This window comes from Oryctolagus cuniculus, chromosome 11 (assembly GCF_051225735.1).
Source record: "Oryctolagus cuniculus isolate XC-2025 breed Fujian yellow rabbit chromosome 11, ASM5122573v1, whole genome shotgun sequence".
Lineage (NCBI taxonomy): Eukaryota > Metazoa > Chordata > Mammalia > Lagomorpha > Leporidae > Oryctolagus > Oryctolagus cuniculus.
In genome coordinates, this window is record NC_142877.1 from 110,783,859 (window position 1) to 110,809,810 (window position 25,952).

Genomic DNA, 25,952 nt, shown 5'->3' on the forward strand with positions numbered 1-25,952 from the left:
TTGACCTTGTCCCTCTCTGTGGGCCTCAGTTTTGCCATCTGTGAACAGGGCAGGGATGGACGTGGTGTCCTTAAAAAGCCCTTCCAGCCCTGGCATTCTTGGTGGCCGGGAGCTGGTGGTGGATCCTGGAAAGGATGACGGGGGCCTCCAGAACCTCGAGTAACTCAGCAACTGACCCATCACCCTGCTTTTGTAAGCACCTCCCCACGTGCAGAGCTCAGGGCCAGGACCCGAGGCACCCATGGGGAAGACACAGGTCCTGCCTTGGGGGAACAGCAGTAAGGACAGGAGACGAGAGCCAAGTGCCTAAGCACCAGCCGCAGGGCACTCCTTTCACCTGTTGGCACCCCAAGCAGGCACTGGGGTGGGAGCCCACGGGCCTGAGAACCCTCCCTCCCAGGCCTTAACCCTACTGCTCAGGGAGACCTGAGTAGGGGCAGCACATGGCCCCCAGCATGGAACCGCCAGGCCTTGTTCTGCCTGAGGCCTGAGGCTGGGCGTACGAATTTCACGGAACCTGTTGCTTTGGATTCGATTTTGGAAACATCCACAGCCTTCTGGTTATGTAATGTCCACAGTCAGCCCTGGCCAGTTGCCCTTGGCTGCCTAAGCTTGGTCATGAGACCGGCTTATGTCTTCAGACGGCCCTGGGGAGAGACGAGGGGGCGGAGGTGGGGAACCAGCAAGAGCAACAACAGCCCCCCCCCAAACTCCCCTGTGCACCGCTGGCGGCGGAGGGCCACGGCACACCAGCCCAAGGCGTGTTTGCCGTCCACCCTGTGGCCAGCAGAGAGCTGCGAGGGGCTTGCAGGCAGCAGTTCCGGGGTTGGCTTGGTTTCTGCTACCTGTGGGGCCTGGAGACCAGGGTAGCGAGTGTGTCCCATTCCCCCTGTGCTGGTGCTAGGCCATCAGCTTCAGAGCACAACACCCCCCACCCCCACCTCCGGGCTGGGGGACCCTGGCATTGCATTCCACATGCGCCTCCTAGGTTCAGGGTGTCAGGTGTGCTGGGTGTGAGATGTAGAAGCCTTCCTTTGACCTCTGACAGGGACTCAAAGGGAAAATGATGGCTGTGCAGTCACAGGTGAAGACAGATCCCCTGTTCAAGTCGAGGCTGCAGGATCCTCTCCCAATCTTGGGCTCTTAACGAGACTTTTCCAATCTGCCTTTCTGTCCTTAATCCCAGGTCTCTTGGGCCTTTTATTGCCTCCTGAGAGCTGTATGAGGATCCCTGGAGAGGCTGCCCGATTCTGCTGGCCTGTAGGTAGCAGCCTGGCTCGCTCTCCTGCCACTTCTGATCCCCCTCCCTCGCAATGCTTAGCCCTGTGCGACAGGCTGGGCGTGCAAAGATAGGCCTCGGTACCCTTGATTAAAAACTCCGCACAAGTCCCATCCGCTGAGTGCCAGGCACTCTGCCAAGCCTTTGCAGAGATCAGTTCATGCCAGCTTGGGGGATGAGATGGGTTACCCTGAATTTTACAGGTGAGGTCGCTGAGACCTGGAAGGTTATTTAAGAAACTGGCCCAGATCATGTGGCTGGAGGGTGGAGCCAAGCTAAAGGCTGATTCTGAAACACTCTGGGGGTGCCCCCCCACTCCACTGGTGTGGGGTTTTGCCAGGAGAGAGAGAGAGGGGGCTGCTTGTGTGTGTGTTGGTTTGCCACCCAGCTATGTAGCTTCTGACCCACGACATCCTGGAAAGGGTGTATCAGAAAAATCTTTGCAGGAGGGGAGGTGGGGAGGCCAGCCCGGCCAGGCTGTGGGAGTTTTGGCACCCGTCCCCCGGTGGCTTTGTTCTCGCGGATTAAAGTCTATCCCGGAGAGGCAGACAAGGAAGCGAGCGCTCCCTGAGAGCAGGGCCAGGGGAGCTGGGAAGAACGTGAGAACCCAAGCTGCCTGGCTGACCTCTGATGAAAGGCAGGCTGACCCCGCCCATCTGCTGACTCCAGAGCACTGAATCTGGCTCTCGGGCACACCTTGAGCAGCCAGAGCCCCGCGGTGTGTGGGTGAGGGGGTGTGGGCCGTCAGAATGTTGCGGCAGATGACTGCAAACGCAAACTTGGAGCTTAGCGGGGACTCGGGCCCTGGACTGCGTTGCACATGTGAGTTTCCAGAACCGGCAGCTCTAACCTGCAGGGGCCTTATCTCCCACTGGGCCCATGAGAAAGTGGCTGCTTTGCCAGGAGCTGTGTTTGTGCAGCGGGAGCCTGCTCTCAGGCAGCCTGCAGGGGACATGGTGTCCCAGCTGGACCCGGAGCGTCCCTGGGGACTCCGGCTGGTCATGTGTTTTGCACGTCCTGACTGTGGGCGGGACGAGCCTGTTTGGCCCTCGACGACTTCCTTGGGTGGTTTGTCTGATACGGGCAGCCCGAGGGGACTCCTCCTCTTCCCAGTGCCCATGACACTGTCTGGTTCAAGACTCTCCTGGAGCCCTTGGCAGAAAGCGACTCCACTTTGGCTGAGACTGCCTGGGCCGGACGGGCAAGCCCGTGCACGTGGTGTATCAGTTGGGTTCCTACCGTCTGCAAACCTCGGCTGCCTGGTATGTCGGCAAGCTTTAAGGGCAGGTTCCGTGAGCCAGTGATGGACAGCAGCGTCCAGAACCCTGGTCCTCAGCAGGTGCGTGAGAAACATCAGATGGAACCGTGGCCTGCCCTGCTGTCTATGTAGCGCGAGGAAATGTGCAGCTGTCCCCAGATGTCTTACAAGACCTCCAGAGGCACTAAGTTCTCAGCACCTTAGATACTCCCAGAGAAACGACCCAGAAGCCTGCAGGGTACAGCTGGGAAAGACGTGCTTATGACAGAGACTCTGAGGCACCTTCAGCTGCTTTGGCTGAGAGATGAAGTTGGGAAGTGACCCTAGGACGTCGCTAGGAAGAACAGGACCAGACCCTTCCCGCGTGAGCTGTTTTTAAGCTGACTTTGGCTGACTGCTCTGTGCTAGGTGCTCCTCTAAGTCATTTAATTCTCCCAGAAACACTGGATGAAGTGCGTGCCCTGCCCCACTGTGCAGATGAAGAAACTGAGGTCCAAAGGGCTTAAGGCACTTTCCAAGTGGCTAACAGGTGCAGAGCAGAGTTCAGATTCTGGAACCAGAATTCAGGGTTGATCTAAACGGGCTCGAGTCTCGCCCCTAAAGCAGAGCAGTGACTGACGCAGGAAGAGATGAACTCTCAAGGGGGCTGGGCTCGTGATGCTGGTTGGATTAGGTGACCTTGAACGTCCTTCCCAGTTCTGGAGGACACGGTCAACCCACTGGATACCAGGAACCTTCAGGACCCTGTGCCCTCTCACCCTGCTGGTAGAGGAGTTTGTTAAAGCGATTCTGCTTCTGTATTGAGAGTGAGAGGACTGTTGGGAAGCAAAGTGAATGAGTACAGTCTACCTTAACCGAGATTCTGTGTGCATGGATCCACTCACGCCAGCTTGCTGAATGAGAGATGGGTTACCCTGAATTTTACAGGGGAGGTAGCCAGTTATTTAATAAGTAGCCCAGATCATACAGGCATACAGGAGCCAAGCCGGAAGCAATGTTAAATACAGGTTCCTTCACGCCTAAAAGCAGCAGAGGTGCCAAACTGGTTTTTGCCATCTGCATTCTTATGGAGCCGTTAAAGTCACTGACCCTAAGCAGGGCTAGAGTCTCGCCCACGAGGCCCTCAAAGGGGAAGACGGGTGCAGAGGAGCCAACTTCCGATTGGCTGGGCTGAGTGCAAACGTTTGCCAGCCTTTAGGCAGTATCTGCATCCAACCAAGGAGTTGTTCGGCACAGAAATTTCGGGGAGTTTTTCGAGCGCGGGGCTGGAGGAAGAGGGCAGTGGGACGCAGCGCACCCCTGCTCCCCAGGGCACGGCTGGCCCCATGTGGAGGGCACCTCCCCAGCGCATGTGAACAATGGTGCCCCTTCCACAAGGCGCAGGCTCCCAGGCTGGGGCCAACAGGCTGCTTTGTGATCCGAAAGGCCCTCGTGGCTTAGAAGCCAGGGAGAAAGCCCCAGCCCCTCTGGCTGAATGGGAGGCATTTAGATGAGCCGCCAATGAGGTGATGTCTGCCTTTGTATTAATTACCATAAGCAAATTAATCACGCATGCCAGCAACTAAAGCGGAGAGACACTGTCCTATTGTGAAATCCTGGGACAGGCCCAGAGACCACCCCATCCCACTCTGGCTGGCTCACTGCGGTAGCACCATTGCCCTAGCCCGGGTAACCCTCATGGGCTACATTCAGCCTCTATGGAGTTCACCTGTGATAAAGATGGCCCGGGCAGCAGATACGGTCCCAGCTGCGGCAGAGGCCTTGGCCAGGCACTTCCCAGGCTGCAGCTGGCGGGGGTGGGGTGGGGTGGTGGTGGATGGGGCATGGACTCCAGCAGTGGATCCCAGCCCTGCCATTACTGACTGTGTGGCTTTAACAGATCGCATAGCCTGCCCGTGCCTCTGGCTTCTCTTCTGTGAAATGGGCATGGCAGTACCTACCTCTCAGCGTTATCACGGGCGATAAAATGGGTTAATATTAGAGCAGGGTTTCCTTCAGCAGGGTTCCACGGGACATCTGGGGACCAGGCATTACTTTGCTCTGGGGGCTGCCCTGTTAGGACAGCCCAAGATGTCTCCAAACTGCCGCCTCCAATTGACAACCACCAGCGTTAGATTGCTTGATACCTGACCCTGTTTATCTACAACGATTTCAGATGCTTCAACTTGATGGCTATGAAGTGCTTACTTAAAAACGTGTGGATTTCTGGATGCATGATTAGGTGCTGCCTCTGGGGCTCAGGAACTCTAAAGGCATAGAGAATCCCTAGCCCAAGTTCAAAGTTCGGCAGCCGGACTGTGCATTTCTGAGTTCTCATGGGTGAAGAGCCTACGGGCACCTAGTGAGAAGGCTTTTGTGCACAGGGGGGTGTCCCAGGGCATCATGGGTGCTGGCTGGCTGTGCTCAGGGATGGACAAAGAGCCCTGTGCACAGTACCTTGGCCAGATTGGGCCGAGGAGTGAGTAGCTGGAACAGTGTTGTGGGGCGACTGAAAGGGAGAGTGCTGGATAGGGAGGTTTTCCTGAGAAGGCTCCACCCTGGCTCCTCTCGGGGTGCACAGGGTGGTGGCCAGCAAGGGGGATCAAGTGGCAGCTTTGGTCCTCGCTGGCCCGCGGCCCTCCGCTCACCGTGCTCCTTCTGCCCACAGATGTACCGAGGCTTCACCAAGATGCCCCACGTGCAGTACATCCACACGGAAGCCTCTGAGAGTCTCTGTGGCCTGAAGCTGGAGGTCAACAAGTACCAGTACCTGCTGACAGGTAACGGGCAGATAGGGCGAGGTTGGCCCTGCTGTGGTGTGGACGCTGGCCAGTGCGTAGACAGCTGTGAGGAGCTGCCAGTGACGAGTCCCTCTTGGCCTGCCCAGGGCTAAGCGTCTGGGCTTGGGACCGTGGCTAAATCACCTGACCTCTCTGACCTTCATTATCCTGGTCCAGAAAATGGGGCTGCGGTCTGGCTTACAGCTGTCGGGGACGATGAAATCAAATCATGGTTCCGAGAAGTCACAAGCACAGCACCTACCCTTCCCGGGCACACGGCTGATGTACATTCTTCCCCTTGGGCTGGGCCCTGGACGAACGCCTCCCCCTGCCTGACCTCCTCATCCCTCCCACAGGCCGCGTCTATGATGGCAAGGTGTACACGGGGCTGTGCAACTTCGTGGAGCGGTGGGACCAGCTCACCCTCTCCCAGCGCAAGGGGCTGAACTATCGCTACCACCTGGGCTGTAACTGCAAGGTAAGCTGGGGGGGGGGGTAGGAGGTGCTGGGCTGGGGGGGGGCAGGAGGGGCAGGTCCGAGCAGTGTTGCTAAGGCAGCGCGGAAGGTGAGGGAAGAACGCCGCGTGCTGGCACCTGTGGCCTCCAGGGGCCACGTGGTCCCTAATGGACTCCCCCTGGCAGCTGACTTGGTGGTGGCCTCCTCCCCAGGTGGCTAACTGGTCCAGGCCTGCTGATGCCAGGTGCTGCAGGGGCCTGTCTTCAGCCAGGCTAAAGCATAGCCTTCCTGCTGTGAGTGGCGGGGGAGAGGGGCCTCCGAACTCCCCAGTGTGCTTGTCATTGCGTAAGGGTACCCCCATGTTCCACATGAAGAATGAGAAGCTCGGACACCTTCAGGAACTCGCGTTGGGTCCCACAGCTCACTGAGCCTGCTTTCCAGCCCAGGGCAGCTGGACCCCACAGTGTGTGCTCTCAGCTTTGTAGTCCCTCGATTCTCGGCACCAGCTGGGGGAAGGACAGACCCCCTCGTGGGTCTGCTTCCCCGGCTCATGAGCTGCGTGGCTTCGAGCAAGTAGCTTAACCTTTCTAAGCCCCTCTTTCTTCCTCTGCAGGAAAGAGGGTAAAACTGGGGCGAGCATTAAAGGGCAGTCACATAGAACGTCAGGTATACAGCAGGTGCTCAATAAACACAAGCTGCTGGTGGTTATATTATCATCATTGCTAAGGGGCTGTGGTCGCAGGGGAGGGCCTGGGCCACGCAGGCGCAGTCCAACTGTTGGCTGGGGTCTGATTGCAGATCAAGTCCTGCTACTACCTGCCCTGCTTCGTGACCTCCAAGAACGAGTGCCTTTGGACCGACATGCTCTCCAACTTCGGCTACCCCGGCTACCAGTCCAAACACTACGCCTGCATCCGGCAAAAGGGTGGCTACTGCAGCTGGTACCGGGGCTGGGGCTCCCCGGACAAGACGACCATCAACGCCACCGACCCCTGAGCGCCAGACCCTGCTCCACCTCTCTTCCCTCCCCACCCACTGAGCTTTCCTCGGACACTAACTCTTCCCAGACGGTGACAATGAAATTAGTGCCTGTTTTCTCGCAAATTTAGCACTTCGAACACTTAAAGAAAAAAAAGAAAATCTATACTGTCATGGATTGATTTGGAACTCGTCTCCTGGCCCCACCCCCTCCCCTTCGTTTAGGCTTTGACCTCACCCATGTCCACCTGGGAATTCTGGTACCATGCCAGCATACGCCTCTTCTTCGTGATAATATAATCTCTATTTTTTTAGGAAAACAGAAATCGAAAAACTATCCCATCCAGGCATTGTCATACCTGCTCCTCTCTTATCTTCCCCATCTCCCAAACCCCCCCCCCCCCCCCAGCACACAAAGGACACAGACATGGAAGTTTCTGGAAGGTCAACTGTTTCAGGATCAGGTAGGGCTGAGGTGCATGTATGTTCCAGCCAGACTGTGTCTGTCTGTGTCTGCACGCAAGAGTGAGGGAGGGCAGGAAGAGAGGGAGAGAGGACACAGATGCACAGAGCTGCCCCCCCCGCCCCGGCCCGGTGATGCTCGGGCTGGCCAGATGTTTGAGTCTGAAGCCAGCAGCCAGGTCTGCAGCACAGCACTTTGTCAGAAGACAGGAGGGGACAAAGGCTCGGGAGCCAGACAGAGATCAATGTCTTTGCCGTCCCTGCCTCTCGCGAGAGTTCCTCCTGGAAATCTCTCTGGTAGACTGGGCTGGGGGCTTGCCTTCGTGTAAATGGGACAAATACACACCCCAGACGCTATTCACAGTTAGAGCCCCAGAGGTGTGGGTTGAGAATACTATTTCCAAAGTAGTGCTTAGCTCACCTAGGGGATGTGTTTGTACACGCCTTGGCATATACCCACATGGGACATAAGCTAATTTTTTTATAGGACACAGAATTCTGTTCAATGCTGTTAAATACGCCAGTAGTTTAATCTCTCATTGTTGCTTGTTTGAAGAAAATCATGACATTCCAAGTTGACATTTATTAAAATCTGAACACCCTCTTTTCCCCATTCCTGGCCTCCTCTGGCCTCTGTCCCTCTGCTAGGCAACCACCGTGCTGGCATGGCCAGGGCGGCAGGTGACACTGGGGGCTGGGGGCCTGGGCACAGGAGGGAGAGCTGCTGAGGGTCTTGCCCTGGCTAGATGGCTGCCCACCCCCCACCCCCGTCCCAGCGCCCGAGGTCCTTACCTTGTGGAATTAAAAACTGAGGGGGTTACCCGGGAAGCCTGGCTCTGTATGCAGCTGGAGAGGGCTTTTATTGTGCTCTTTGAAATAAAACTATAATATAAATTCTCCTATGAAATAAGATCATTTTTAGTGTTGGAAGTGAGATGCCGAGCTTAGGTGATAACGTGTATCTCTTACGGAGGTGGGGCTGGTGGGAAGGGGACGTTTAACGTGATTGCTCTGTCTCTCTCTCTCGCCAGATTATGAATATGTATCCTCTATTAGCATTTGTATCTTCAGTTCATTCCACTTTAGGAAACAGCTGCCAATTGAAACAGGAGCAAAGAAAAGTAGGCAATAGGTCATAGTGTTTTGCGCATGCGCGCGCGCATACACCATACACGGACACACACACACACACACACACACACACAGGCCCAGGCAAGGTGCTTGACAGATGCCCATGGTGGGGGAAGGCAGTGCACGTGTTGGATGTCCTTGGGATCGATTTCCTCAAGCTGGGCACTTCCCCTTTTGGCCACGCCATGTAGCAGAGGGGAGACAGGAGGCCCAGCCCTTGCCAGGGGAGAACAGTGGAGCTGAGGTTACCAGACTGACGGGGGAGGCCCTAGGTTTGGGGTTTTGGGATTGTCTGTGTTTCCACCTCAAAGGCTTGCAAGGCAGAGCCCCTGAGCCACCCCACGTGAGTGCCTTCCTGCAAGTGGACGTCAGCATCTCCTGGGTGAGGCGCCTGGCCATGCTGGGTCCCCGCTGGGCTCACCCCCTCTCTCACCGGGAGGGCCCTGGGGTAAGGCCTGAGCAGGGGGCACAGCCCCTTCTGCTAGGCCCCGGTGGGGAGACCCTGGGCACAGGATACTGTCAGAGGGCGGTTTTTGAGCTTTCTATAAGCTATAGCTTTGTTTCTTTCACCTGTTCACTTACTGTATAATTTAAAGTCATTTATGTAGCTGAGAGACACTTCTGTATTTCAATCATATTGTGAACGTTTTATTTTGCTAAATCTTGTGTCATGTGTAGGCTGTAATATGTGTCCATTGTGTTTAAGAGAAAAAAAACAATGAAACCCACATGCCGCCATTTTCCTGAATCAAATTCTACAGTAGAACGGAGGGTAAAAGACATCTACTGGGCAGGCAGCTAGACTGGCAGAGCAGAGGGAAGAGAAGGAAGTGGCCACCGAGCCTCCTGGAGCGGCAAGGAGGCGGCCCCTCCGCATGCGTGCTTGTTCTGGGTCAACTGGCCCCGGGGAGGCCGCTTCACTCCCAGCCCCCTTATCCCGCCAAGTGCAAAGCCATGATTTCTCCCAAAAATAAAAACCTAAGGCCCACGGGAGCTACGCTTCCAAGTTTGCATTGCCTCCTCTGTGCCTTCCAATCAAGGCAACCCCAGGCCCGGTTCTTGCCCTCTCGGGCAAGCCCAAGGCCAGGGAAGGTGCCGCTAGGGGACTCCCTGAGCTCCACGGTAGCCACGCCCGCCCACGAGCACCGTTCTTCACACCACAGACCGTGGACAGGAAAGGAACTTACTGGAACTACTCTGTCCAGGAGAGACGTTGGCCCCTAGGAGACAACTCCCTTCCCTGTCCCATGCCTTCCCCTTCCTCTTGTGCAAGGCGGTTGACAGTGTAGAGGACCCCAAGGTGGCACCCACGTGTTTGGTTCCTGGATATCTAAATAAAAATCTTGCCAGAGTATTTTTTTTAATCATAGAGAAACATGTAAAACAAAGTGGGGGAAGACAGAGGTGATGCCTATCACCAACGTCAAGGCTGGCTCTTTGGAGATAAGAGAACTTAGAGAATGGTTCATGCTTTGGGGGTGGGGCTTTAGATTGTCCTGACTCCTCCTACCCCCAGCCCCTTGCCAACCTTTCTCCTTAGCCAGTCTGCTGCCCTGCAACCCAGAAGTGATGGAGAGAAACCAACCAGAGAAAGCCCTGTCTGGAAGGAATGTATTTGTTGCTAAATTTTGTAGCACTGTTTACAGTTTTCCTCCATGTTATTTATGAATTTTATATTCCGTGAATGTATATTGTCTTATAATGTTGCATAATGTTCACTTTTTATAGTGTGTCCTTTATTCTAAACAGTAAATTGGTTTTATTTCTATCACACACCTGCTGTCTCTTGACTTCTGTGTCCCAACTGCCAGGGGAGGGGGTGGGAGAGGCGTGGTTTACATAGACGTCAGAGGGACCTGGGAGTCTCTCCTGCCTGTCCCAACTCCAGGCCTATGCACATGCCCTCCTTCCAGCCATTTCTGCAACTTGGGTCCCAGTCCTTTTCATTGGTGGGGGTGGGGTGAGAGGTGCCCTAGATTCTCCGCCAGCTGCGAATCCAGCCTGGCCTTGGCTCCCTCACGCGGTGGCCGGGGTTCTCCCTCGATCCGCGGAATCTGGACCTCTGTTTTGTCACCTGTGAGTGGCACAGGCTGCCCACATGGAGGCCCTGACACAGCACACCTTGTTTTCTACCTCAGACTCTCAACCTGGTGCAGGTGGGAGGACACGCAGAGCCTGCCAACAGCCGTCCTGCCTGTCAACTGCCTGTTTGAAATTCCAACTGTGGCTTGGCCTGGGTGGGAATCCCAAGAACTCATGAGGCCCCATGACAGCTGGGGAACTCCTCCCAGGGCTTACGGCTGTGCCTGTCACCCACAACGATGGAGCTTTCACCCCACCACTGACAGCGTTCCATGTTAGCGCGTTTGCCCCTGTTGGAAAGTTTCTCCACTCCCTCACCCCAGGCACAGCACCTTAGACACGGAATCGCACGGAATCTCAACAACCAGATGAGTTTGTTCTGTGATTTTCATCCACATCACGACCCCAGACCTAGCTAGTGGACAGAACTGGGGTTCCAGCTCTGCCTGGTTTGATGACAAACCCTGAATTTTCTCCACTGTTTTCATACATTGTTGGAACACGCCGGGTCTCACACATGTCCCCTTATCCCAGCCAACACACCCTGGATTCTGTGACTCACAGGATCTGATACACAGGAAAGACTCTCAATGGAAAACCTTTGCCTGTTTGGACTGCTTCCCACCCAGAGCCTGCAGTCCAACAAGCAGGGTTGTCTAGCTCAACAGAATGAGCTTGGGATTCTACAAACAGGCCACGGTCCCCAGCTGGGACTATGGGATATGGCATGAATTATCCTGTTCCCCAAGATTCACCTTCCCTGCAAGGCCATTCCTAGGGTCACAATCCTGCATTCCTGTGTCCAGATTAAGAAGATCATGCCAAGATGGCCGCTGGCAATCAAGCATCACTCAGGAATGACTTCAAAATCCACCAGAGCCTGCCTGGCAACAGGCTGTGATTGGATGGCTTCAGATACTGCCTGGCAACAGGCTGTGATTGGTTAGGGCATAAACCGCCCCTTGAATGGATTGGCTGCCTTGGCTATATAAGCTGCTGTACCAACTGAAATAAATGAGTCTGTGGGCTGCTCACCTCTGGCCCACTTTCACACGACTCCCAGGGTCTGTGTGGTGATTCCACGCCTCTTGCCCCCACCACGCTCCTCCTTTCAGAACGAATCCACAGCAACATCAGACCACCAACCATGCAAGCAGGCACGTCATGGGCTGTTTCCAGCCACCCAGAACCCCAGCCCCCAGATTCTTCCAGCTGTGGATGGAGAACTCGCCACTACATTCAAAGAGATGTTAACCTCTCCCAGCCAGGTGCCCTCCAAAGCAGCGGCTACACACGTACTCTGAGTTAAGTCCCAGCTGCTTCCCAGAGACAACTGCAGTGTATTCAAAAGTCGGACACACAGGGACACTGCCCTTCAACAGCCAATGCAAAAACCAAAACATCATTGCTTTTCTTAAAAAACCAGAGTTGAAACCACGTCCCAGAAAGAGCTCAAGTGAAATAACATCCCACCTTGAAAACACTTTCCAGCTCTCTCATCAAGCTCTGGCTCCAGCATGCTAGACCAAGCTGTCCCCTGATTTGATCAAAGCTGCCAAGATCCCAGGGATCGCATGGCCCAGCTCTTGCCATTTCCCCTTCTGCCGGAGAGACGGCTCTTCCCTTAGGAAAGCCAGGCACTCCCACAGGACCAGTTAGAGCCCCGCTGGTCAGGGAGGGGCCCGGGGCCTACCTCCTCTGTCCGAAGGGAATGAAGACACTGCCATCCGCATTCGTTCACAACATGACAACAACAAAGTAAAAACGGGCACTCACCATTGGCTTGTGGTTGGCAAAAAACGTTTGCTCCACCAGCGGGAACTTCTCAGGGCCCAAGGAGTGAAAGATCTTAATGAGCTGAGAGAACTAGGACAGGAGAGAGGGGGACATTCATTAATCAACCACATAACCACCCAGGATGGCCAAACCCCCCCACTTGACCCTAACTTGCATCCACCCTTTCTGCTCTGGGTCCCGGTGGCTGTCTCCTGCCTATCGGACAGGGGCCTGGACAGTGACCCCTTTCCATCATTCAGTTGCATCAAATCCTCCATTCATTCAAGACCTAGTGAGGAGGCAGAACACGGGGCTTAGCCAGCCTGAACTAAATGAGCACCACCTCCACGCTCAGCACTTCACACAGCACCACCTGCTGACATTCAGGCTGTCTCTCTGCCTCCACCTGCCTCTCCAGCGAGGCAACACTGCATAGGAGTTTATGGGGCAGGCTCTGGGTGTGGCCTCCCTGAGTTCAAGTTCTTGCTCTGTCCCTTACTAGCTGTGTATCCTGGGAAGTCATTCATTTATAAATTGGAGATGGTGATAGAGACCCTCTGTCCAAGGATTGCTGGAAGGATACACCATGTTCAGAGCAGGTCCCGGTCCCCAGGAGCACCTGCACATGAGGCATTTTTACTGTTGACCAATGCTGTCTCTGCTTTTACATCTCTTCCTTATTTCCAACAGCGCAAGCCACGTCCCTTCCCACGGTGCTCCTCCTGCACCACCGCTTCCTTGCTTGGCCACTAGTTGGTCAGCTGTTGTCTCGAGAGCTCCATCACCCTACAGCACCCCACAGGGCTCACTCTGTGCCTGGCTCTGTGCCTGTGCATTGGTCGGCTTTGGGTTACAACAGCAAAATACCTGACAGGAGCTAACTTTATCATGAAAAATGGTTTACTCTGGCTCACGGCTTTGGAGGGTAGAGATTGGGCTGCGCCATAGGTCTGGTGTCTGGTGAGAGAGCAGTGGTTGGCAATGGCGGAGCCCTTGCTTGAGAAGGACCACATGGCGAGCCAGGAAGCAGAGTGGAGCCAAATCTTACTCAGTCCACAGCAGCTTGGTTATTAGGATAACAAGCTGAATATGGCAGGCCAGCCTGAGAAAAAAGACCACCTGTAGTACGAGGTCAAGGTACCAATGTCTCGCTTTTGAGGGGGTGGCATGGGGAGTCTGGGGGTCAGGAAAGGGACGAAGTGGGGGTCAGGAAGATTTCCTGGAACAGAAGATATGAGAAGGAGGAAGGGCACAACAGGTGTGCAGCAAGATGACTGTATACTGGAGCCCCCCAGTGGTTGCCATGGTTGCAGCCTCAAGGGCAGGGGACAGTGAGAGAGGAGGGGGAACCAGGGGCCGTGCAGGCCAGACCCAGGAGGAGAAGGCAAAGTGCTGTTGGACACAGGCAGGGAAGAGCCAGTTAGGTTCTGATCCAGAGGAAAGAAAGAAGCTGCGATCTGTGGTTGAATGTGGCTGCCCAGTGGCTAGAATGGGGGCCGAGTCGTGTGTCAGACTGACGTGGGGGTAGCTCAGCGCTGAGATCCCAGACAGAGAGGATGGTGAACTCAGGACTGTCAGCAGCAGCTCGAGACTGGCTTGTGCAGGTGTAGCACAACACGGGGTCAATCCGGAAGGTCTGTAAGACCTCCGAGATTCGGGAAAGGGGAGGAGGGCTGAGCCCCTTGTATGATGCAGAAGGAAACTGGGGTCCAGAGAGGAAGGGTAACCATTCACAAAGTCCATGGGATTCAGGGAGGCCCAGCTCCACCACTCACTAGTAGCTATGGGGGTCTCAACGTCCACACTTGTACAATGGGGCTTCGAAAAGTTCATGGGAAATAGAATTAAAATTTAAATTCATTTTGGTGCAAAAATTTTTTGAATCACAGGCCCATGAGGAATCAGCAAAAAAGTTGATGGAAATGTGCTTTAGGAAAAAATAACATGCTTAGATTTCAGATTTTTTTTAATAAGGATAAATTCATCTTTTCATGCTCATAAACTCCTTGAAGCACCCTCATACAGATTCGCAATACTGCTTGTGGTGTCAGAGAATTCCACCAATGTGCACGTTAAGGCCTGCATGCAGAGTGCATGCTGAGTGCTGACCAATGTCCTAGCGACCATTACTACAGCTATGTGGAAGAGCAAGGAGGCGGGGCTCCAGTGCTGTTTAGGACCCTTTCCTAATAGTGGCATTTGAATCTTGGATGCCATAGGCCAAAACACTCCGTAGGGTAGCATGAGGAAGAGACCAGGGCCATGGCAGTAGTGGTAAACACTGTCCATATCTATTTGATTCGTGCATGTAATCTTGCAAAAACCCCTGTGGGCCGACTCTGCATGGACTTGTTCTGGGGCCAGGGGCCATGAGAATGATCACTGTTTATTGACTGTGTGTTTTGCACCAGCCAGCACTGTAGAAACTTTACCTGTATTAACGCATCACCCCACCAGGAAGGCCCTATAATTATCATTGTTTTCCAAATAAGGAAGCTGCAAATGTTCAGAGAGGTCAAGGAGGTTGCCCGAGCCTGTGCTGTTCATGAGTGTGGGAGCCTGTGCCCGAGAGGTCTGCCCCAAGCCCCTGCTCTCAAAAGGGACCCTACACCACCAGGTGACAGAGTAAAGCCAGGGGGAGCTGGGGGCCGTAGCCATCACAGGGCGCATTCTACATCCTGCCCGGACAACCTCTGTGTTCCCTGAGCCACCTTCCTCCTCCGATTCCCCCATGGCACTTATCACAGGACACAGCACATATCTGGCGTGGTTATTAACGCACTGCAGGTGCCCCGGCTTGATAGAATGCAGGCTTCGCGAGACACAGACTGCAGTCTGATTTCTCAGTGCTCTGGGCCTGGGACTGAGGACAGCACCTGGAACACAGCAAGTACCCCGGATGTATTTGCTGCATGAACTAATGTGTCACTTCTAGTACGAGAGAGATCACACACAGATGAATGGATGGAGCCATTCTAGGGGGAGATAGGTACTGGGGGGGGGGGAAATAACGCAGCCTAAGGGACTTGGGAGGATTTGGGGGAATGGAGGGGGGAATTTAGTGAAAACTTCTCTTATGGGTAACACAATGGAAACTCAGATAAATGAAATTAATGAATAAAAGCAGGGAAAAATCAAGTCTTGGGGGTTGGAGATAGATTGGTTCAATCTCTGGCTGCGCCACCCCCTGGCTGCACGACCCTGGGCAAGCTCCTTAACCACCCTGCACCTGGGCCTCTCTGCAGACACGGGAGTGATGCTCCCTTCACAGACCACACCAGCAGCAGAGTTTTCAGGTACACAGTCAGTGCTCAATAAATGCTGCTTGTTGTTAACAATAATGATGATATGAAAACAGAATGTTAGCAAAAATGGTAAGAGCCCTTATTATGGTGCTATTATGTTATGTTACCACAATACTGTCTAATAATGTTCTAACACTGAATACTTTGTGTGGTTTTAACAATACTCTCTCTTGTAGTATGCTACTATGTAACATTTGTTGGGCAGCAATTCCAAGAAAAGATTGAGACCAAGTTGCCTATGCAGTTACTTAAATAAGATTTGTTTCCCTCCCGGGGAATCCAAGACTGGGGAATGGGCCCAGTTGGGGCTGGAAGGCCACCCACTGCCTCCCAGTTCCCTGCAGGCCAGAGCCTGGCTGTCACCTACCACCCAGGGCTTGCTGCAGAAGTTGTAGACAGAGTAGAGGGAGTTGACGGCGGGCAGCCCTCCGTACTGCAGGCCGATGACCAGGCTGCGGTAGTCTTCGCCCAGGGCCATGCTGTAGGCGTGCTGGCGGACCAGGATGAAGTCTGGTTTGAAGGATCTGCCGAGAGAGAGGGGTTGACAGCAGCGTCACTACACAGGCGTGGGAGTGGCACAGCAGGGCAGCCCCCGCTTGCCGGCACAGCACTGGCCACGTGTGGTGTGGTCACTGCCCAGGAGGAGCTCTCAGCTCAGACTGGAGGCTGGAGACTGGCAGGGGTGGGGAGGAGGAGGGTCAGAGGCAAACACGGCCACCAACCATAAAGTGGGCCTGAAAACACCAAGTACTTCCTTACGCTTTCCTAAGTCTATTCCTTCCCTTCCCTTCCCTTCCCTTCATTCATTCATTTATTTATTTGACAGATAGACAGTGAGAGAGAGACAGACAGAAAGATCTTCCTTCTGTTGGTTCACCCCCCAAATGGCTGCCATGGCCAGAGCTACGCCAATCCAAAGCTAGGAGCCAGGCACTTCCTACTGGTCTCCCATGCAGGTGCAGGGCCCAAGCACCTGGGCCATCCTCCACTGCCCTCCTGGGCCACAGCACAGAGCTGGACTGGAAGAGGAGCAACCGGGACTAGAACCCAGCACCCATATGGGATGCCGGTGCCGCAGTAAGCCAAGTAAGCCATGGTGCCGGCCCCCCTAAGTCTATTTTCTAAATTCTCGACATGGATCATGTATTTTCTTTGCAATCAGGGGGAAAAATAACCACAGATATCAATAACTCAGTGAATTGACTGGGATGAACAGTCATGCGGGAGCTTAATACAGCACCCACGTGCTTGTGGTGATGCCGGTATAAACAAGCCCACTCCTGGGCTGCCCGTCTTACCCACATATGGCACAATTATGTGCAATGATGTCCAACACATAACACGAGGACTACACCTCTTATCATGAGCTAAAAGACTAATCCCTCTATTTGTAAAAGAACAGGTTTAGCATGACATGGTACGTTGCATTGTGCTGTCAGCTGCATTTTGTACTTAGGTCATCTCTGAACTTCATCAAGAGGCCAAGTTGAGGGCTGGTGTTGCGGTGTAGTGGGTTTAACCATGGCCAGTGATGCTGGTGTCCCTATGAGTGCCAGCTACAGCTCTGGCTGCTCCACTTCTAATCCAGCTCCTCGCTGCTAATGCACCTGGGAAAGCAGCAGAAGATGGCCTAAGCACCTGGGCCCCTGCTACCCGTGTGGGAGACCAGGATGGAATTCCTGGCTCCTGGCTTTAGCCTGGCCCAGACCTGACAGTGATGGCCATTTGCGGGAGTGAGCCAGCAGTTGGAAGATCTTTCTTTCTGCCTTTACATAAATATAGAAATAAGTACAATTATTAGAAGAATTCATGTTGAATTGTTGATCTAGATGGTCTAGGTATGTGGAGGCCCACTCCATGATGTTTCTACAATGATGAAATCAGCTAACGTCGCAATCTCAGAACGCATCTCATTGTTAAGCGACAGAGGACTGTATTTCCCCATTGCACAGATGAGAACACCAGAGCCCCAAGGAGTAATGAACTCCCCTGAGTCACCAAGCCAGGGAGCAGCAGAGCTGCCCTTGAACTTGGGGCTTCCAGCTCCAAGTCCACGTCTTTTACGCCAACACGCGGCTCCAGCCAGAGTCACACTGCCATCACCCCAAAGATTTCTAGGCTCACAAGCTTCTAAGCCACACAACAAAATTCAGCCCCACCGCAGGCCTGAGGCTCCCACTCAGATGGGCATACCTAATTCATTTGTCACTTAATTTCAGATAAACTGTGTGTCTTCAATGCAAAGGCGAATTAAAGTAACTCTCAAAGGGCAGCAATTTACCTCAACTGAAGACAGAAGGAACGAATGTGGGGCAGGCGCAGATGTTCTGAGTGAGCGTCACCGTACACCGCGGTGCCTGTCACCATGACGACACAGGAGCGGAAACAGGGGTGGGGGGATGGATGATGTACGGGGACATTGCCTCTCCTCTCACTGTCGCAGGAAATGGCCAGGGTCTTCGAAGCTGAGTTGTAACTTGCTGTGAGGGGCCCCCTTGGACCACGGCACCTCCTCATGTGTGTGGTTCAGAGGGAGCTCATGCCCCCTCAGTCATTCAGATCACTCCGTGGTTAGGGCAAGCGCCAGAATCTTGGGAAGCAAGCAAGCAGGTGGAAGAAGGGGTGAAGGGGGAGCAAGTCTGCGCTTCTGAGAGGCACTCGCTGGCACGACCAGCATCCACATCAATATAACCACTTGCCCTTGTACATTGTTTAAAAAGCAGTCTATGTTACATGGAGGAAAAAAAGTGCTTGGAATAAACAAAGACCCATGGTTTTTGAATGTGGGGAAAATCCTTCACTGCAAACTTTGATCCTATGAACATAACATATATATATATATATGGATATAATATGCACTCATAACTGACTTCACACTTTCTATTATGGTTTTGTCATCTTCCACATAACATTGCAATGTAAGCATTTGCCTTCATATGAAATTATCTTCAAAAATAGAATATCTAACAGTTACATGATAGTCCACTGAAGTACATGATGAAGTCCACAGCTTACTCTTATCAAGTAGGCTGTTTACCATATTATACACGCGTATCTCTTGGCACACAAATCAATGCCATTATTTTCCAATATTTCACTAAGATTTCAAGAACCAGGATTAAGGATTAAAGGGTATGAACTTTTCTTAAGATACTCCCAAAAAAGTGCCCATTTAAAAATTTCTGCCTTTCATCAACTGCCTATGAGACCGTCCATCTCACTGCAGCCGCACTGGCATTGTAGCTTTTGCAAACCAGATTTTGCAGCTTGCTAAGGATCTGCCTCCGTAAGACAACTCATATCTCACTACTGTGTTAGCTTGAACTCTCCTGAGGCTGGCATATAACCCTCTGCATTTTCTTTTCTGTAAAAGTCTGCTCATATCTTTTGCTGGTTTTAAAAATGGGGCTTTGCTGTTTCCCCACCGATATAAACTTAAGGAAGCTGACCTTTTTCACATGTGACCATGTTTTCCCTAGATGCCTGCTTGCCTCTTTGGGGGTGGGGGAGGGTGGCAGTTAAAGGCTCTGAGGCTCAGAGGGCCTCCTGGCCTTGTTCTGACACCCAGACACCTGCTCCTCCCTGGATGGGTGGCTCCCTGGATGGGTGGATGTGTGACAGCTGTGACGGCAAAGCAGGTGTCACAGTGGAGATGGCATCACCTTTCCTCATGAAGAAATGCAGAACTCCCAAGAAGGACATGGCCAGGAAGCAGAAAGCAAACCCTAGCTGTCTAAAAAGAGGGTGCCATCTAAGACCATCTTCCAAGAGCAGGGACCCTCCGACCTCTCCTGGGAGGCCCCTGCTCTGGTCCCTGATAGTTCGGTGCTCTCTCTCCAGGGCTCCTAACACTCACTTCTGAGTCAGATCTTTTTGATTCCTTGAAATTAAAGCAGTGGTCACCTTTTTGTTTTTTAAGGATTTGGGCATCTATCTCAGGATTCCACATGCAAAGGACTCATTCCTCTGGGGCTGGCATTGGTGGTGCAGCAGGTTAAGCTGCTATTTCCAATGTTGGCAGCCCAGGCTGGAGTGTCAGTTAGAGTTCCAGCTGTTCCACTCTGCTCCAGCTCACTGCTAATGCACCTGGGAAAGCAGCAGAAGATGGCCAAAGTCTTTGGGCCCCTGCACCCACACAGGAGACCCAGATGGAGTTCCAGGCTCGTGGCTTTGGCCTGGACCAGCCCTGGCTGTGGAGGCCATTTGAGGAGTGAACCAGGAGATGGAAGATCTGTGTGTGTGTGCGTGTGCGTGTGTGCGTGTGCACGCAGTCCTTTCTCTGTCACTCAGACTTTCAAATAAACAAATGCATATATCTTTAAAAAATCATTCCCTTGCTTACACAAATTTAGCTTCTCAGACAGCAGCTCCTTAGCTCCTTACGAGGGCTGCAAGGCCCCCCGTGGACTGGCCCCTGCCTGCCCGTCTATCCTCACTTCCCATCTCTCTCCACCCCACCCTCACCTCCATGCAACCCACAGGGACCACCTTCCCTTCCTGCAGTCCCTCTCCCGACCTGCGTGTGGGGTGCCTCGGCCCAGCCACCTGTCGTCTCCTCTCCTGAAATTTGCTCCGACCCTCAGAGTGTCCATTTGCTTTCTTCCCAGCTGCTTTCTCCTGTTTATTTAGTTGCTTTTTGTCTCTCTCCCTGAAAAATGTTAGCTCAGTGAGAGTAGGAAATCTGTATTAGATGAAATAGCCCACATTTTAAAACAAAATGTCTCTCTCCCTCTCTCTCCCTCTCTCTCCCTCTCCCTCTCTCTCCCTCTCTCTCCCTCCCTCCTTCCCTACCTCTCCCTCTCTCCTTACCCCTCCCTCCCTCTCCCTCCCCCCCCCCCCACACAGAGTTAATGGCATGGACGCTGGCTGAAGGAGAGGGACCTTTCCTTGTTTGGGGGCCCCAGAGCCCAGAAGGTAACAGGTGGATCTCAGAACTACAGGAGCTGATTTACAAGGAAACTGACAAGCTTGGTATTTACGGAGGTCGGGTTAGCCCTGCCAAGGAGCCTTAAATCCCAGGAAGGTCACGTTGGCCCTCCCGACCTCTTAAGAGTGTCAGATCCAGCGTGCGAGAGAGGAGCACTTTCCACGCATGATACCTCAGGGCAAAGCAGACACGTGCTGCAGCTTGTCCTGTCGTGTATTGCTACCCAGAGTGCATGGGGGTCCTTCCTGGAAGCCTGAGGCACGAGGGGCTTGCAAGGAGCACACAGATATTAGTGACTCTGGCCAGGTGACCTGCAGCGTGCTGTCCCTGCCCTCAAACTCAGCAGCCCAGGTTCCCTGTCACCCGTGACCCCACAGCAGGAGTCCAAGGACATTTCATCAGAAGGTGTCTTGCAGGCCCAGGTGGAGCAAACAGGTGGCTTCCACAGACCTGAGAATCCAGCTGGAACCGGGCACGACCACGGACCGGACAACAGAGCATGCGCACCTGGCCAAAAATGAAGCCCAAATGAACTTTGCCCTGGTTTTAATGCTAAGATCTCTGCCCCAGGAGCAGCTCAGGGCTCATTTCCATTCACACCATGCATGTCTAGGTGTGCTTCACAGAGACGCCTCCAGGAGCTGGCGCTCACCCTCACCTGTGATGGCAACAGCTTCTCCTCTTGTATCTTTGTTTCCCCGGAGACAGAAGATGCTCACCTCAGGCTGCCTGGTTCCCTGCAGTCTCTCTAGTTGCTACAAATGAGATTGTGTGACCATGACTTCTGGTGGAGGTAGACCCACAGTGCCAGTGAGTTACAGCGCCCACTTCCAGGAACAGTTACCAAGCCAAACCCTCTGGCTGAGGCTGGAGATCCCCACATGCCTGGGACATGAACCCTGCTTTTGGGACACAACCTGAGAGGACTCGGGGACCATGTGCATGAAGGATTTACTCAGTGAACAGCCAAGGGAGTGAATGGAAAGAACAGCAGCCTCCACAAGGCACCAGTGTGGCCCAGAGCATTTGCCACTCTGCCTGGGGGTGGGTCTGGGTGAGGATGTGGAAGGCTTGGGTCCTGGGACGGAGGAGGGAAGGGCCTGTCCTATAGGAGGGGATTGGAAAGTGATGTCGGCAGAGAGAATGGCACCTGTGACTCAATGGATTGGGTCCTCACTGTGGGGGATGGTATAGACGGGTGCTGCTTTGTGTCATATTGGCTCAGTATGGTTTTTGGGTTTTTTTTGGAAATAGAGACCATGATCAAATCCTTTCCAATCAATGAACCACGTTTCCGTGCGAAGCCCAAGGAGAGAGACTTTGATGTGAAATGGGCCCATCAGACTCCCACCGGGGTGCCCCACATAAGGTCTGGGTGAGAGAAATGGCCGCAAAGCTGAGCTAAGGAGGATTGGGCTGCTGGAGATGGCTTCCTGGCTACAGGATGAGTCCTGTCTGTAGCAGACGTGTGTTCTGGGAAGATGCACAAGAGGCGGCAAAAACTCTGCCCGTCTGAGTTGAGCGCCCACATCCTGCTCAGCCTGATTCTAGAACCATTATACTTCGAATTACGTGAGCTCTGGAGCCCCCCCCCCCCTTTTTTTCCACTTGGTTCCATGGCTGCAGTACAGGTGTATCCTAGAGGTGGCGTGGATATGGTTCCAGGTCAGAGTCATAAAGAGAATTTTGCAACAAAGCAGTCATACAAATTCTCTGTTTCTAAAGTTATGTGTACATTATACTGTAGCTTATTAAGTGTGCAATAGCATGATGCTTTTAAAATGCATGCCTTTATTAAAATACATTTTATTGCTAGAAAGCGCGATCTGAGCCATTGGAAAAATGGTGCCTGTAGACTTGCTTGGGCTAGGGTTGCGACAAATCTTCAATTCATAACCCAAACAAAAATCCCTCAATGTCTGGCACCGTGCACTGGAGCAAAGCACAGTACAGCAAGGCATGCCTGCGTAAAATACGCTGAGGCGGCCCCAAGAGATACGGTGGAGTAAAAATTCCCAACCACCCCGAGTCCCTTCCTGCTTCCTTGGTGTCTTCGCCATCCCTCTGGGCCCGAGTCTGGGCATGGTCTCCTGCACTCCCAACAAGCCCGGCACACCCTGGCTGGAGGCTGTTACCAGGTTCCCTTGCATCTCATCGTTGTTCAAGTTCAACTAGCATTCAAGTTCACCTGAGCTATGTTCTTTGGGCTTCTGATCCCAGGCCATTCTCAGAACTAGCTGACAGCCTCAAGAAGAAACCAAGGCTACCGTGTAATGGAATGGTGAAGGCGGGACTGGCTGGGTCCTTCGGGCAGCATCAAGAGGCAGGGGGCCAAAGGCAGGGTGACTTTTAACCACCGGAGAAGTGTAATAATTCCCTCAACTATGCAGAGGCCTGGGGTGGCCAGAACACATCTTGGCGGGGCTTTTCCTGGGACCTACGTTAATGAGCAGAAGCCTCATTATTCTCAGCCGCTTGACTGCTATTTCGTAACCGTGTCCTGCCCCCCAAGAGCCGAGTTGGCAAAGGGGGACGATCATGCTGATTTCAGTCACATGCTGACCCATCACACTCAGGCCTTGGAAGCTTCTGGGTGTCCTGACGGCCACGTGTACCAGCAGTGAGATGTCCGGGCTTCGCTGTGCTCACGTCACACACCCCGTCCCCCTACAATTCCTCTCCACTCCACCTCTTTTTTTTGTTTGTTTGTTTTTGTTTTTTTTGACAGGCAGAGTGGACAGTGAGAGAGAGAGACAGAGAGAAAGGTCTTCCTTTGCCGTTGGTTCACCCTCCAATGGCCGCCGCGGCCGGTGCGCTGCGGCCGGCGCACCGCGCTGATCCGATGGCAGGAGCCAGGAGCCAGGTGCTTCTCCTGGTCTCCCATGGGGTGCAGGGCCCAAGCACCTGGGCCATCCTCCACTGCACACCCTGGCCACAGCAGAGAGCTGGCCTGGAAGAGGGGCAACTGGGACAGAATCCAGCACCCCGACCGGGACTAGAACCCGGTGTGCCGGCGCCGCTAGGTCGAGGATTAGCCTAGTGAGCCGCGGCGCCGGCCCCACTCCACCTCTTAACAGTCCGCCTTGGGTACCAAACCAAGGAAGCTGAACAGAGCAGCCGAACAAACTTCTGGATGGTCTCTGGGTGCAGAAAGCTCAGGGCAGTGCTGGGGGGCCTACACCAGGGGAAGTGTGCACGCTTTGCACGAGGAGGGTCTGAACCGGCCATATGGAAGGACTTTGGGAATTAGCAATGCTTCCCGCCAGCCTGAGGACTGCAAGAAATTAGTCCAGGCTGAAAAGAAATTAGGTGGCAGCTACCCAAGACTCTGGTGAAGAGTGGACAACAGGATACTGCTGTGAGGCCTTGGGGGGGCGGGGAGGGTTCTGCACGGCAGCTGCCAGCTATAAACCACGGGGAAGAGGCCCGGCGGGGATGACGGACAGCGGGCTCTCTGATGAATCCCGGGGCCTTCTCTGTAAAGCACTAGGAGGTTAATAAGAAACAGAGCCGAGTCGCTGGAGGAAGTGGGCTTCCTGCACTCCTCTCCTGGCCTCAGAAGCTCCGTCCCTCTATCCTGGCTCTTTCCTCCCCTTTACTTCGGAGAACGAGCCCTTGACACTGCATCCTCTTGCTCCACCCCCATGGGGGGCCTGCATGTTGCGGGTTGAGCCATCTCCCTTGAAGTCCTGGGCCCCGTGGACATGGCCTTATTTGGAAATCGGGCCTGTGCCAATGCCATCGGGTTAAGACGAGGTGGTGCTGGAGCAGAGTGGTCCCTAACCGAAACCCCAGTGTCTCTGTGGGAACAGAGGTGACCGCACGTGACAAAGGATTCAGAAAGTGTCCAGGAACCGGTAGGGATGCTGGCCACCACCACAAGCCAGCCAGAGGCCAGGAAGGATCCCCCCCTAGCACCTTCAGCGGGAGCACACCCTGCCCACCCCTTGGTTTCAGCCCAACCTCCAGAATGAGGAGGAAAAACCATTCCTGTGGAAGCCACTGAGCCTGTGGTCCCCTGGGGCCTCCATACACTGCATGCCCCCATACTGCCTCTTTCTATCATCTCTCAGGCCCCACTGGCTTCCTGCATGCTTACATAGACCCCCCACCCCCACCCCCGAAGCTCCACTCCCACCTCCCCGAACAGCAGCCCGTCTTAGGCTCTTTGGGCAGCCCTAACACAGCACCATGGACTGCGCAGCTCACGGACAACAGAAATCCAGTCCTCACGGTGGCAAAGTCCCAGATCCAAGCACTGGGAGGGTCCGCGTCTGGGGAGAGTGTACTTCCTGGCTTCCAGGTGGCATCTTCTGCATCCCCTACAAGCTGGGCAGGGCGGGCCAGCTCTCGGGACCCCTCCAATCTGAGCACTCGTCCCACTGCCTCCCAGAGGCCCCACCTCCTAACACCCTCGCACTGGGGTCCTGAGTTCAATGTGAATTATAGAGGCCCGAATTATATTCAGACCGTAGAAAACCCTAGCCTGTCACATAAGAAAACCTTTCCCTGATGGTTGGAAATGAATCGGCAGTTAAATAACACTCATATGCAGCAAAAACAGCAAAGAAATCCACAAAGCGACAAAGGCAAGGCAATTTGGGCAGATGTCAACACAACGGCTAACCTGGCTGTTTCAGGCAGGGTGGGGGGATGGGATTATTATCTTCTTTTGGTGCTGTTAGCATTTTTTTTTTTTTTTTAAAGCACAGAGTGTTTTTGCAATCAGGAAAAAACAATGATGTTATCTTCATTCTGGACAAAATGACAAATGTCACAGTGATGTCACATCATGGAAAATGCTTACTGCACAATCTCACTTGACATGAAACAATAGAAGAAAACCTGTTTTATGCCCATAGCCCCATGAGAACGACGGGCCTGGATGGGGCATGGAGAGCTGCTCATTTGTTAAGGGGGGTGGCAGGCGATCCCCCTGCTTCTGAACATTTCCACTTTCTGAAAATGTGGTTGGAGTATGAGTCAGAACTGGCAGGCACAGACAGACAGACTAGAAACAAGTCCCTCCCACCTGATCTTGCAGCCGTAACTAGCTATTTCCTTGTGTTCTTCCACTGACCTGCTGGACGTAGCAGTATCTGTCTGCCAAGCCCAGTGCCTGGGGACCCCATCTCGAGCCCCTCTGCCCCTGGCTGGAAGCCCCCCATCCGCTCAATGAAATGGCACTGAGGTCACTTCTACATGCTAGGCTCTCCCCCACCCCCAGAATAACTGGCTGCTTCCATGTCAGCTAAGAACTGGGAGGCTCCAGTCCCAGCCCTCTGCAAGATCTTCACTCTTGTAAGTCAAAGAAGGAAGACCCAGAGAAAAGTGAGGCACAGAGCCATGAAGGGACCTGCCAAAGGCCTAGAGATACTGGTGGTGAGACCGCAGGTCAAAGCCTGCTGGCCCTGGAGCAGGGGTCTCCCAGCCTCGGCACTCTGGACCCCGGGGCTACAGAGCTCTTTGTTGTAAGGGGCTGTCCGAAGCCCTGGAGGGTTCTAGGAGCATCTCTGGTGTCCACTCTCTACCCCACTAG

At 53.7% G+C, this 25,952-nt stretch overlaps 2 protein-coding genes across 6 annotated transcripts in view; one reads left to right on the forward strand and one right to left on the reverse strand.

Annotated features, from left to right (window-relative positions):
- TIMP3 (TIMP metallopeptidase inhibitor 3) overlaps positions 1–10,098 on the forward strand; it is a 53,383-nt gene extending 43,285 nt beyond the window's left edge. The window contains 3 exon segments of the mRNA NM_001195682.2: positions 5,185–5,296; positions 5,653–5,774; positions 6,551–10,098. Coding sequence (NP_001182611.1) covers positions 5,185–5,296; positions 5,653–5,774; positions 6,551–6,748 — 432 coding nt within the window. The 3' untranslated portion in view covers positions 6,749–10,098.
- Positions 1–25,952, reverse strand: part of SYN3 (synapsin III) — a 457,275-nt gene that overhangs the window by 285,637 nt on the left and 145,686 nt on the right. For all 5 annotated transcript variants that reach the window (XM_089306859.1, XM_008257067.4, XM_017341626.4 and 2 more), the window contains 2 exon segments: positions 15,854–16,010; positions 12,182–12,271 (listed from right to left, as the gene is read on the reverse strand). In XM_089306859.1, the coding sequence (XP_089162985.1) occupies positions 12,182–12,271; positions 15,854–16,010 (247 nt within the window).